We start from the raw sequence: 14,389 nt of genomic DNA on the forward strand, positions 1-14,389 counted from the left end.
CATTTTGACCTGAATTCATGTTTGCTGAACTCTTGGTTAATAATCAAAAACTACTGATCGGAGTGGTATACAAGGCGCCGGACATACAACATATCTGACCTAGAAGTGGCATTATCGAAGTTAACTCCGCTGTACGAAAACAATCGTTCTTGGTGACTTCAATACTAATCTCCTAGTTACAAGTAACGAATCAACATACTTACAAAACTTATTCCATGGCATGGATTACAATATACTGACACTAGACGTGACTAACCATGTTCACAGAATAAACCACACGTCTCACACACTGATTGACCTTATTATAACAAACAATCCGCAGAAAGTGGTAAAATATGGACAGCTTATTGTACCAGGTATTTCGACCCACAATCTCATATACTTATGTTACTCTCTCAAGGCACCAAAGTACAAAACCAGGTACATAATACGAAGAGACTTCAAGCATTTTAATACTGAGATAATACGAAATGAAGCATATCAATTGCCGTGGAATGATATTCTACTGACTAATGATAAGGTTGACAGACTGAACTCTAATATTAGGACTGTATGACAAACACGCTCCGAAGAAGCAAATTCGAGTTTCTCACCCTTCGTCTCCTTGGCTAACAAATGAAATTAAGTCGGTCATGGCAAATCGTGATGCTTGGTATAGGCGATTTAGGCGAACTGAAAGCACTAGTGATTTCGAAAATTACCGTATTCTCCGAAATCAAGTTAAGAAATTAATTCGTAACAGCAAGTATAAATATATTCAAGAGATAACAGACGAAATTCAGCACTAATACGGAAACATTTGCATCAGATGGGTATAAGTCGCAGCCTGACCATGCAGACACCCAGTATACCACTTGATCTAAATTCTCATTTTACGAAAGCAGCATACACTAATATTACTGACAATGACTATGATGCTAACTATCCTAATAATGATAATAATAATAATAATAATAATAATAATAATCATCATCGTCATCAACCAGTTGATGACCTAACTGATGATATCAATGCCATAAATGCTCATTCAAGCAAATGAAGTAAAATTCACTTTCAAAAAAGTTGGGGCAAACGATGTGAAGCGTGTAATTTACTCCCTCAAGTCTGATGCTCCGGGTAATGACGACATACCATTATCTTTCATAAAAAATATTATTGGTGCCATATTACCTATTCTGACGCATATATTTAATCATTGTCTTGTACAGGGAGTATTCCTAACTGTGTGGAAGCACGGTATCGTCATTCCTATTCCTAAGAAGAATTCTCCTAGTTTACCATCAGATTATCGCCCTATATCCATTCTCCCACCCCATTCCAAAGTACTAGAACGCTTGGTACACGAACAAGTCCTCACTTACTTGACTAACTTCTCACTGCTTGACCCTTACCAATCTGGTTTCAGGAAAGGACACAGCACAACGACTGCCCTACTGAAAGTAACTGATGATATCCGACAGGCAATGGACACTCGACAAGTGACTGTACTGGTTCTACTTTATTTTTCTAGTGCTTTTGATATTGTTGTTCCTCAACTGCTACTTTCAAAATTGGATTCATTAAATTTCAGCAAGACGGCAATAAACTTTTTCAGTTCGTACCTCAAAAAATCGCCGACAGTGTGTCAAAGTAAATAATAGCAGATCTGAGTGGCTTAACAAACCCCCTCGGTGTCCCCCAAGGGTCTGTACTTGGACCATTGCTGTTTGCAATTTACTTACACGATGTTGCCAAATCGATTACACATTGCAAGTATCATCTTTATGCTGATCTGCAGATCTACTACCACTCAAGAACTAATAAAATTCAGAGAGCTGTAGAAGAAGTTAATGCTGATTTAAGTCTCATAAGTAATTTTGCATTGAGTAACAATCTCAAAATAAATCCTCTTAAAACGCAAGCAATAATCATTGGTACTTCAAAAAACTTACACGTCTTAAAACAATACGAAATTCCTCCTGTAGCACTAAACAATACCATTATTCCATTTTGTGAGACAGTTATGAATCTTGGTGTGGCTATAAGCGAAACATTGAACTGGTCGCAACATGTGATGAAAGTGTGCCAAAAGGTATATCAAAGCCTGCATCCTCTGAAGCGGTTTAAAAATATATTTCCTCAGTCCTTGAAAATAAAGCTCATTCAATCACTCGTTTCCAATTCTCGAATACTGTGATACAGTTTTTATCGATATCAATAACGAGCAAAGCATGAGACTGCAACGTGCCCAAAATGCATGCATCAGGTATGCATTCGACATACAACCATACGCCCATGTATCCCCATTCTATAAACAATTATCTTGGTTACGACTGAATGACACACGTAGACTCCACGCAACTACTTTGGTGTATCAAGTGCTTTCTGAAAACACTCGTTACCTATCCACCAGATTTCGCTACCTTAGTTCCCTGCACCTGTTCAATACCCGGTCAGGCTGTACGCTAGAAATTCCTGTGCATCGAACCGCAATCTACAACAGATCGTTCACTATCACCGCCACAAGCTGGAGGAATGAACTCCCCAATGACATCAGGGAAGCTAAATCTAAGACAAAATTTAAAATCCTTTGCCAGAGTCATCTTTTAAGCACTTCCAGTCTTTCTTGAGTGTGAATGGGATGCATGAATGAGAGTGAATATGGTTGTTTATTGCAATGTGTTCCTGTATATAATTTAGTTATACTTTACTCACCTTAGTTTAGTTAATGATACTTTAGTTGCTTTAGTTATACTTTAGGTTGTAAAGATTTCATATGTTTAAATTTTTTGTAAAATATACATTGTATATACATGAAGTGGTTAAGTGTAAGAAAGGGCTGGGAGCCCTAACTTCGCCACAATAAAGACGCTTTAATAATAATAATAATAACCACCTCAAAACGTGAGGAGTGAAACAAGAGGTTATGTACCATGAAACATTTAATTTGTATTATCACACCGAGCTGACTCTGGCCGCTCTGTGGTCGTCTGCCGCGAAATCGTAGCTATTGATTTGAATGAAATGAACGGGGAGTTACCAGTACAGCTTAAAATAAGATTTTGCTATTTAAGAGACTTGCTTCTGGAGAATGACAAAGGGACAGTTCCAGTAACTCAACTTGACAATTCTTGGCAGCTGATATTTTATTACACAGTTCAATCGTAAATAATATCCCCCCTACAAATTTTACTTAATGCATGTCAAAACAACAACAACATTACATTTCATTGGTTTACTAAACCTTTTTTTTAAAAGTTAAATAAAGTTGTACAAAACATATTGAATCAAAATCAGTTTGCATTAATATTTTGCGTCCACCTCGTGTCTTTTTAAGTGCTTGAACTCGATGGGTCATTGACTCGACAAGTTTTTTGAAATGATATATACATCAGTTACAAAAATTTATGCTACATGGCACTTACATACTTGTAAATTTCATTTCACTCCATCAGTTGTTTAGTTTGTCTTCCCTCCAATTTTTTTGTCAGCTGAATTGTGTGAAAACCTAACTCTAAGTATCCAGACAGTTTTAATATGTATCTATTGTGCTATTTAAACCATAAATAACAATGTGTTTCCATTATTACACAAATATTTGGTTTCACAGGTTATGGGGTAGAGAAAAAAAACTTTTCTCCAAGGAAGCAAGGGATTCTCGAATACGGAAGTTGCTACGTAATTATCAATTGACCACAAAACTGTGGGAAATATATCTAAGAAAATCTGAAACTGGAAAGTCAAGTTTGAGGTACAAATTTAGTCTGAAGATATCTCCAGTTCCAGATTGTGCAGAGCAATGAAAATGATGGCAAAGCAAGACAAAACCATTCAAGGCACATTGCTTTTAAGATTGAACAGGAGTTTGGGACCAATTTCCCATCAAACAGTTCTAAGACACCATTCTGAACTCACCCTGAAGAAAATCTGCAAAAGAAAGCCCTCCTAACAAAACCATGTTGAAGAAGGAAAAAGGTTTGATCATTATCAACACTAGACATCTGAGGACTGGAGTGATTATTCAGATAAGAAATTTAATGTATGGCAATGACTGGTTTGAAACTGTGGATTGAGTGAGGAGAGGAATTAAAGAAAGAATGTGTAGTGGAAACGAAGTTCAGTGAAAGTGTAATGCTGTGGAGAGCAATTACTGCCAAAGGAGTGGGAAGATTTAAAGTTTGCACAGGTTCAATTACAGGGTTAAAATACTGTGATATCCTTAAAAATCAAGTATTAAATATAGCAAGGGATCATTTCAGTGGAGAAAATCTTGCGCTTTTCATTTTCCAAGATGACGATGCTAGCTGTCACCGTGCCAGGGTTGTCCAGAAGCGTTTCGCAGATCTGAGTATTGAGCGGTTATGGTGGACCCCAAATTCTCCTGACATGAACCCTATTGAGAATGTGTGGGCAATTATGTCTCAAAAACTAAGTAAATATTGTTGTACAAGTAGAGTAAACTGAGAAAATTGTTCAAGTCACATACCATGAAATTCCACCTGGTACATGTGAAAAACTTGAGTCAATGACAGACTTCAGGACTTAAGACACGAGGTGAACACAATATTAATGTAGGTTGATTCTGATAACTTAATTTAACTTTTAAACTTAAAATTAGTAAACCAATGAAGTATAGCCTCTGTTTTGACATGCATTAAGTAAAATTTGAAGGTGGGGATATTTTTTTTGGACCGAACTGAATATGGGATAATTTCCCTGGAATTATAGGTCACTACTTCGACTACATATAAGTCATAATTACTTGTTCTAATCGTCAGGGGGCTGTCATATCAACTGGGAGGGATTCGCTTATATTTACTGCCAAGTAAACACAATAGTGACAACTAAAAAGTAGGTTGTGTGTGGTTTTTTATAATCATCGCACTAATTCAGATACGTTTTGGCAACTATGAGCTAGGAAAATGTAAGTGGTGGTGGCAATTGTGATTATTGCTGAAGAGTGGGGAAGAAGAGTCATGGCAAAATTAACAGCCCTAGTATTTGCCTGGTGTAAAAATAGGGAAACTACGGAAGACAATTTTCGGTGCTGCTGATGTGTTTCGAACCTGTGATCTCCAGAATGCAAGCTTTTTGTATGGCCCGTAGAAATCATTCTGTTACCTAGTACTCTTGTTTCCCCTTTACCGAAGTTATTTAGATCACACTCATCGTAACACTATAATCAAAGGTACACTTCCTCATACGGTGGCATATCACTTTAGTGTTGATAATATGAAATTTAATTTCAACCGAAAGAGAGATTCTTATCTGTGGGCAAGTCAAGCTCGTGCTTAGCCATATTTGAGTAAAGTGTAGAAAGACAAGAGCTGATTAGTGTTCGGCGCGCACAGCGGCGAATTTAATGGTTGCGACAAGCAGAGTTTCATGAAAGATTCGAACCAATATTGAAACTGAACGATGACTAGCTAAACATTGTTTATGCAATGGAAGATCGTGCGCAACTTAAGAAGTTTCCTAAGGCTTAAAACTAGTCTTTTCTGCAATCGGCCCATGCTGTCTGGCCAGTCCAGTCCACTACGGTAATAGAAGTAGACCATAGAGCTATCGACTGCATCGAGTGTCTGGCAGAGAGAAAAATAAATTCATTACGAGGACCAACTGCTTCGGGCAAATGAGTTCTCTGATCAGGCAGTCCCCAGGTCAGAGGCAGCTGCATAAGGCACATGTACTCCATATTAGGAGCAGCCTCATCACATACTGGCATCAACTCTAATGCCTTTCAGAGGGGCAAACCCATCATAATGAAAGCCTATAGAGTGTAGATATGAAGGAGCCTCAGAAAGTACTAGGACGCCCCTGCAGACAACTCTGTTGTTCAGTTACTAGAGGAACGACAGAAAAGGCAATCAGTATCGCAATATATCTGAATGTGAATAAGGACAGTGAACATCCTAACCCTGAAGAGCCGATAGACTTAATGAAAGAGGACATAACTATGCTTGGTCTTGATGAAACAATGGAAACTAGGAAAAAAGTAATGGAAGGGTAGGCCTACAGGCAGTTTCACAATAGAGGACAGCATGTAGTAAACCAAATAGGAATGATCATTAGAAAGGATGTCCTGGAATACATGGAGATGATCAATAGCAGAATAATCTTAACAAGGATGCAGTTTGAGACAGGAACACTAGATCTGTTTCAAGGATATGCTCCACACTCTACAAACTGGAAATAAAGAATATACAGAACAATTCCTTGAAGAAATGGAGAAATACACAAAGGACAAGAAAGTAATGATAATGGGAGATCTGAACGCACAAGTGTTAAGAGATTCTGGGGCCATATGTATATGGCAACAAGAATCAAGGGAATATGTTAATGGACATTTGTCAGAGGATCAAGGCTGCAGGACCAACAGGACTCCAGTGGACTTAATATAATACTCAAGTGTGTATCGAAAGTATTGGTTATTGTTTTAAGTACAACTGGGCAACCATGCACTATATAATACGGGGAAAAAATGGAAAGGTCCGACACTTCACAAAATATCGGGGGAAAAAAGAGGGGGCCAATGAAGGGCGTAGGAAAGAAAGACTCCCTTGCCCTCGCGACCTAATAGCATCAAGGTAGAATGCATGTTGACCAGGTGGGGAATAGGATAGATGAAAGAAGCCTGGCACAAGTGGAACAATGCCAGGACTGGTAAGGGTTCCATGGTTGCCAGCCCATGTTCCCAAGTTAAAAGCACCTAGGGCCCCTTTTAGTTGCCTCTTACAACAGGCAGAGAATACCGTGGGTGTTATTCTACAGCACCCACCCAGAAGAGAATGTATGGAGAGAGAAACTCCCAGGGACTGGAAAAACGGGGGTTATAATACCAATATTCAAGGCAGCAAGATATGCAGTAACTACCGAGGAATCACCTCCCATGTTAGCACGATAGTGAAAAGGTTATTGGAAAGCAGAATTAGAGAAATGTGCAAGTCAGTTTCAAGAGGAACTATTTGGATTCAGAAGTGGAAAAGCCAGCGAAACCCAGCCCATAAAACATTGTGGCTTATCTAACTTTCCTGTGACGAGGGGAGAAAGTCTCGCTTCCGTCTGCAATACAACATTCGATTTCCCGCCACGGCACCTCTCGAAATTCAGAAATGCCAGAAAGACTGGCATCACAAGCACTGGCAAGACAGGTGACAGGGAAGAGACGACAAGGAAGACATTACGATGAACTCTTAACAGAATAGAGCAAAGCAACCTAGACTGGAACAGTGTTGGATAAGGAATGGTAGAGAGACAGGACAAAGTGGTGAGAAAACTTATTTGCCCCTACCCTGTTTCAACGGGAAAAGGGGAAATTATAATCTCTGAAATGAAACTTTTTCCTGTGTTCCTATTGGCCACAGGACAATTTCTATCACCAATAGAGCTTGCATTGTTCATAGACAATTTTGCCATATTTCATGAAAATAATGAAACTGCAGACTTGCAAAGTAACATGTTGTGGAGTGTGCCAGATGCAACTCTTATCCGTAACATTACTATATGAAGTAGCGAAGAAGTGAAATTCACAGACAGGCAATACTCGAACAGGGTATACTACAAGTCATTAAAGGCGGCGACATTCGCCTTTCTAAGCGTAGGAGACCCTATTACAGATTTCCATGTGGCCATAGGGATGGTTTAATTGAGACTGTGCAGGAGTGGTTGAATAGCATAACGCTGTGCTCATTGCCTGCCAGCTTACTGACCTACAGTGCTGGGTGCCCGTGGGACGGAATGCCCAGCGTGAACACCTCTGGCCTGGATGCAGTAGTACCCCTAACCTCGTACAAAGTGCTCAGGTAAGTTTATATTCTGATGTCATTTCTAGTAGTACAAATTAGATTTGTAAGAATGATTGAATACCCAGTCTGCCTCAGTATTCCCTGGACAAAAACATTCCCACATTCAATTCCAAGCTGAACCATGGAATTTTACCTTGAAAACTGATTCCTGTATCTTGCCTAATGGGTGTTTTATGGTTTACCGATCATTTTTAACATGTCATCTTCCCAGACATTAATGTCAGATAGGGCATCTGGCTAAAAAGCTTACCAAATCTTCCAACAAGTGATAAGTCAGATTGCTCCCCGAGCAGTATGGGACTTACTTCAAAGGGCCTGGGGGATTCGCTACGTGTGAAAGAGACGAAGTCCACAACTTCCCAAATACCTCCTTTTTAATTGCAGACCGATGAATATATACAGTCTGTCATACTAATAAAAAGTCCTAACAGAGTTGTTTAACACTTTTTAGTTATACAGTAAATAAACTCTGTATAAGCGTTTTATATTTTTCTTACTAATAAACGTGGTATATGCACTGTTACTATACAGCACGTATACACTCGTTCCAAGGCGTAGGAATCTCTTCCTGCAGTTAACTGGCGTTTTCCGCACGTTCACCGCCTTTATGATCACTTCTGCTGGTTATCTACGAGCAAAACTTTCCGGAAAGTCGCGCAGTAGCACGGCATATCGAAAAGGCAGTGGCAACACAAAGCGAGGCAGCTGGAAATGGGCTTATATTGATATAAACATTTCTTCAGCTTGCTTGTGTAATGAACGCCAAAAAGAAACGGAAAAGCTTAAGGAAAGATCAATAGCTCCTATCTGGGATAGTACGGAAAACGTAAGGAATTGTAATTGAATTGGCGAGTTGAAAAGGGTACACATTCCAAAATCCTTACTTTTCAGGAGAAAGGAAAAACTTTTGTAGCTTAGAAGAAATGTTTGATCAAAAAAGTTTCTATTCGGCATTTATACATCATATTTCTGCGTATTCAACTACAAAGTATGGAAATCATATTGCGTACGATTTTCAAGTTATACCATTTTTCATGTCGAGGAATATGTCCCTTTTTAGGGTATTCAAATTTGATAAAGATCTTTTTAGAGGAAGATAATGTATAATAAACTTGCAATTTCCAAAGTCTATTAAGCAGCAACACATTATTACACAAAAATACGCCCAATCATTTCTTTTAGTCATTCATTGTCATTCCGTCTCTAAAGTATTTTACTTTACGAAGATGTCTAGCCCCCATAACCTCTGAACGGTGTATGTCTTCTATGTTTAAAATACTGTGAAGATCATCAACGTTATCGTCCATTCTTTCATTGAGTGTTCAATGTTATATTGATAAGTCAAATATTTCACCACGATTATATTACTGTAGACAATAAATAGCATGAAAAACTGCTCACTCATTTCTTTTTCCGCTACTCGCTGCCGTACAGCGCTTATACAAGGGTCCTGGTCTGCATAAGCAATTCAATGAATAAATATAACAGATGTATACAAAGGAGGCTTATACGCGTTTCATTAGTAACGAATTTCACATAAACCGTCTTAACTAATAAACGGTGTATAACTTTTATACAAGGTTTATACACCGTTTACGCGAAATTCGTTACTAATAAACCGTGTATAAGCCTCCTATGTATACATCTGTTGTAGTTATTCACTGAATTGCTTATACAGTCCAGGACCCTTGTATAAGCGTTGTATAGCAGCGTGTAGCGGAAAAAAAGAAACGAGTGAGCAGTTTATTTCCGTGGTATTTATTGTCGACAGTAATATAATCGTTGTAAAATATTCGACTTATCCATTTAACATTGAACACACGTTGAAAGAATGACGATAACGTTGATGATCTTCACGATATTTTAAACATAGAAGACATACGGTACCGTACACCATTCAGGTTATGGAAGCTAGACATCTTCGTCAAGTAAAACACTTTAAAGAGACGGAATGACAATGAATAACTATAAAAGAAATGATGGTTGGGCGTATTTTTGTGTAAAAATGTGTTACAGCTTAATAGACCTTTGATATTGCGAGTTTATTATACACTATCTGCCCCTACAAAGATCTTTCTTAATTGAGTAGGTACCTACCGTATACAATGGGACATATTCCTCGAGATAAAAAGTGGCATAACTTGAAAACCATACGTAATATGATTTCCATACTTTGTAGTTGAATACGTAGAAATGTGATGTATAAATGCCTAATAGAAACGTTTTTGATCTAACCTTTCGTTTAGCTACAAAACAGGTTTTCCTTTCTCCTGAAAAGGAAGGATTTTGGAATGTGTACTCTTTTCAACTCGCCGATTCAATTACAATTGGTCACGTTTTCCGAACTACCCCAGTTAGGAGCTTTTGATATTTTCTTAAGCTTTTCCATTTCTTTTTTAGCGTCCATTACACAAGCAAGCTGAAGAAATGTTGATATCAATATAAGTCAATTTCCAGCTGTCTCACGGAATGACAATGAATAACTATAAAAGAAATTGTGGTTGGGCGTATGTTTGTGTATTAAGGTGTTACTGCTTAATAGACTTTAAATTGCGAGTTTATTATACATTATCTGCCTCTACAAAGATCTTAAATCTTTCTCAAATTTGAGTATAAAAAGGGACATATTCCTTGACATAAAAAATGGTATAACTTTAAAACCGTACGTAATATGATTTCCATACTTTGTAGTTGAATACGTAGAAATGTGATGTATAAATGCCTAATAGAAACTTTTTTGATCTAACCTTTCGTTTAGCTACAAAACAGGTTTTCCTTTCTCCTGAAAAGGAAGGATTTTGGAATGTGTACCCTTTTCAACCCGCCGATTCAATTACAATTGCTTACGTTTTCCGTACTATCCCAGTTAGGAGCTATTGATCTTTTCTTAAGCCATACCATTTCTTTTTTTGGCGTTCATTACACAAGCAAGCTGAAGAAATGTTGATATCAGTATAAGCCAATTTCCAGCTGTCTCACTTAGTGTTACCACTGCCTTTTCGATATGCCGTGCTACTGTGCGACTTTCCGGAAAGTTTTGCTCATAGATAACCAGCAGAAGCGATCATAAAGGCGGTGAACATGCGAAATACGTCAGTGAACTGCAGGAAGAGATTCCTACTCCTTGGAACGAGTGTATACGTGCTGTGTAGTAATACAATGCGTATACCTCGTTTATTAGTAAGAAAAATGTAAAACGCTTATACAGGCTTTATTCACTGTATAACTAAACAAGAGTTAAACAACGGTATAAGGACTTTATTAGTAAGACCCAAAGTGTATAAACCTTGTATAAATGTTATACACCGTTTATTAGTAAGACTGAGTATATAGAAGCTTCTCATCGATCTCTTGGCGTGGTCGACTCTCAGTAGCGAGTATTCTAAGGGTGGCGTGCACCAACCAAGAGTAAGTTCTACTTCCGTAGTAAAGTACTCTAAGTCAGCACTCGGCGACTTCCATACGAGAGTAAATTACTTCCGAAGTATTTTAGTCCTTTCAGATACTCCTGGAGTAAATTACTACAAGAGTAAAATGTTGAAGAGCACCATCTTGTATATTACTAAAGTAAATAACCTAGTAATTTGGTTAGAATTTACTCTCACGTTGTGCATGGAGTAAGCTAAGTTTAGACTTGTTGACTAATGACTATCGTGCCGTATATGAGAGGAAAGACGTTTCAAAGGTGTTTATGGATTACTTAGATTATATTGACGACCTTGACGCTGTAAACGATGGGGGGGAAGTAATAGTGCGTAGGCCTACAGTATGTGAAAGGCGAGAGCCATGTAACGTGAACACGGCGAGTTTCAGGAACGATTTTGGTCTTAGGAAGGAATCCTTTACTTTCCTTCTAAATCTACTTGGAGATCACTTACAGCTGAATTCTTGTCTTAATTTTGTTGTATGTCTGAAATTACAGTTGCTGTGTGCCCTACGAGTGTTTCGTACCGGAACATTTCAGTACAGTTGCCGGTGATCTAATTAACGTTTACCGCACAACTGCTTGCCGCATCTTTCATCGCGTGGTTAAAGCACTAGTTGAGGCTAAGAGGGAGGTACGCCTGCAAATGATCATTCGGAAAATAAAAGGATATTCTTCACGTTGGCAGGTTTCCACACATCATGGTTGCAATTGACTGTGACTGCGCGCATATTCCCATTTATTGCCCTCTCGGTGACAACGGTGAACTTCTCAGAAATCGGAAGAGGTATTTTTTTCAATTTGCTCAACGTTGCACTGGCACAGATAGGTCTTACGGCAACGATAGGGCAGGAAAGGCCTAGGGATTGGGAAGCGACCGTGGCCTTAAGGTAGGGCCTACAGACCCAGCATTTGCCTGGTGTGAAAATGGGAAAATTTTGCTGTGGATGTAGGCCATCTGTATGAAGAAACCGCCATCAGTTTTAATTTTTCCCCACATGTCCAAGACTTTCTGCTTTGCTCCCGTTTTTCCTTTTAAGTCCTTCTACAAAATCTTAACTTGATGCTCACTGCGTTTTCCGTCACTCGAAGGATTGAATTGTTTCGTCACGACTTTCCATGAATTTCTTTTCTTATCCAGCATCTTTATGTTTTGTTTCTTACACCTTATATCCTCTGCATAGATCGTTATTATCTCTATGAACAAGCAATTATCTTTTTCACTTACATTCCCCCCCCCCCCCCGTTTCCTATCGTACATAATCTTATCTATTTAGATTTCTTTAAAGAAGATACACAAACACAGCACTACTCCACGAGTAACGAACTCCACTTCTGTAGTAGTAACTAAAACAGTAAATTGTATTTCAACTCTCCGACGTTACTTCTGGAGTAACTAACTCCAGTAGTAATTTACTTCTGTAGTATGGACTTCTTTAGAAAACTATTTCCGTAGTAATTTACTCCAAGATGGTGCACACCACCTAGAGTCCAGACTCGGACCTTATCATCATCATCATCATCATCATAGACCTGACAGAGCTTCTGCTGATCTGACAGAATCCTTCCAAAAAAGCTCCAGTCCAGGGTGTGCCCTCTGGTTTTATACACTCTCCCCAACATGCCCAACCTTCTGGAACAGTATCTAAGTTCTTTTTCCTATGGACACAGACTACAGCCCATCAGAACGAAAACTCCCCTGTTCGTTGAACAATTACCCACCTTTTCTAGAAGACATGCTATGCATTTAGCAGGGTGCAGTTTCCTGCTTCATGACTCGCCCCAACTTGACCAAGCCATTTCTTCTAATTGCACAACTTGTTACCTTTCTACATTCTGTATGCCTTATTTCAAGACCCTCATGGTTCTTATTTTTACCTTACCTTAAATCTCTTAATATTATTCATTTTACTTTGGCTTCACAGATATGAATATTTAATCATACGCTCCCCTATAATATTAACACACGTCTCAGCGATACCATTCCTCCTATGTTCCTACGATCCTCGGAAGAGTGATAGTCCTGAGCTCAAAACTGGAGCAGACACGACAAACTAACAGCAGATAGGTGTATATCATAAGTGTAAGAAGGAAAAAAAAAGTATTCATTTTAATTTCTTTCAATAAAAATTAGATGCTGTGGCCTACAGGTGACACATGGGAAAAACTCGCTGTGGGCCATGAGGGTCAAGGCGTCCCATGCCACTGCTGACTGAATTATTTGTGTCCCCAGACAAATGTGGTGCAGTCAAACTAGTGGCATGAAAAATGTTGGGGCACCAGTGACCACTTTCATTTTGATCATGGCCCTTGGGAATGCACCTTGTGAAGTGCCCTTGACAGTCAATGGGTTAAAATTACTATGCTGCCCCAAAACTGGTGAACTGTTGAGACAATCAGGAAAAAAAGAAAATGCACCAAAATTCCAAGTTGCATCCAAATCAATATAAGGACTTACCTCAAACACTCCATTATCGATGGTGAGTAAAGAGACATCAAAAGTGCCCCCTCCAAGATCGAAAACCAAGACATTCTTTTCACCTTCCCTTTTGTCCAGGCCATAAGCAATAGCTGCTGCAGTAGGTTCATTAATAATCCTCATGACTACCAGACCAGAGATGGTTCCTGCATCTTTTGTTGCTTGTCTCTGGGCATCATTGAAATAGGCAGGTACTGTCACAACAGCATGCGTTACCTGTAGACAAATCCATTTAATAACTAGATACTTTTGAATTTATCAAAAGTTTGAGAGATTATAACTGGAGGGTATATTACCTTTTTTCCCAGATAGGCTTCAGCAGTTTCTTTCATCTTGCCAAGTACCATAGCAGATATCTCCTCAGGAGCAAATACTTTGACACCTTGACTAGTTTGCACTTCGATGTGAGGTTTATTGTTTTTCTCCTTAACCTGCGAAGTAGAGAAGAATGCATTAAGAATGGTTGGATTCTCAATAAATCACCATCAGCTGTCCCAGATGGCATGGGCATCACTAAAGAGGCATACAAGAGAAATGAATATGGTAGTTCCATTGCTAGGTTAGATTAATGTGATGTTGAGCCCTCAGCCTTTGGTTGGAACCTCAAGGGCTCTCATCCTTTGGAAGGGAAAACCTGCAAAATGCCCTGCGATGACAAATTCGTACGAACACTCACGAATAGGCCGAACAATTCACACTGCT

General features: G+C 38.8%; 1 protein-coding gene across 2 annotated transcripts in view; it reads right to left on the bottom strand.

Annotated features, from left to right (window-relative positions):
• Positions 1–14,389, bottom strand: part of Hsc70-3 (heat shock protein 70 cognate 3) — a 58,568-nt gene that overhangs the window by 27,447 nt on the left and 16,732 nt on the right. For both annotated transcript variants that reach the window (XM_067138200.2, XM_067138199.2), the window contains exons 4-5: positions 13,984–14,118; positions 13,667–13,903 (exon numbers count right to left, since the gene is read on the bottom strand). In XM_067138200.2, the coding sequence (XP_066994301.1) occupies positions 13,667–13,903; positions 13,984–14,118 (372 nt within the window). The remainder of the gene's footprint in view (positions 1–13,666; positions 13,904–13,983; positions 14,119–14,389) is intronic.

This window comes from Anabrus simplex, chromosome 1 (assembly GCF_040414725.1).
Source record: "Anabrus simplex isolate iqAnaSimp1 chromosome 1, ASM4041472v1, whole genome shotgun sequence".
In the NCBI taxonomy this organism is placed as follows: domain Eukaryota; kingdom Metazoa; phylum Arthropoda; class Insecta; order Orthoptera; family Tettigoniidae; genus Anabrus; species Anabrus simplex.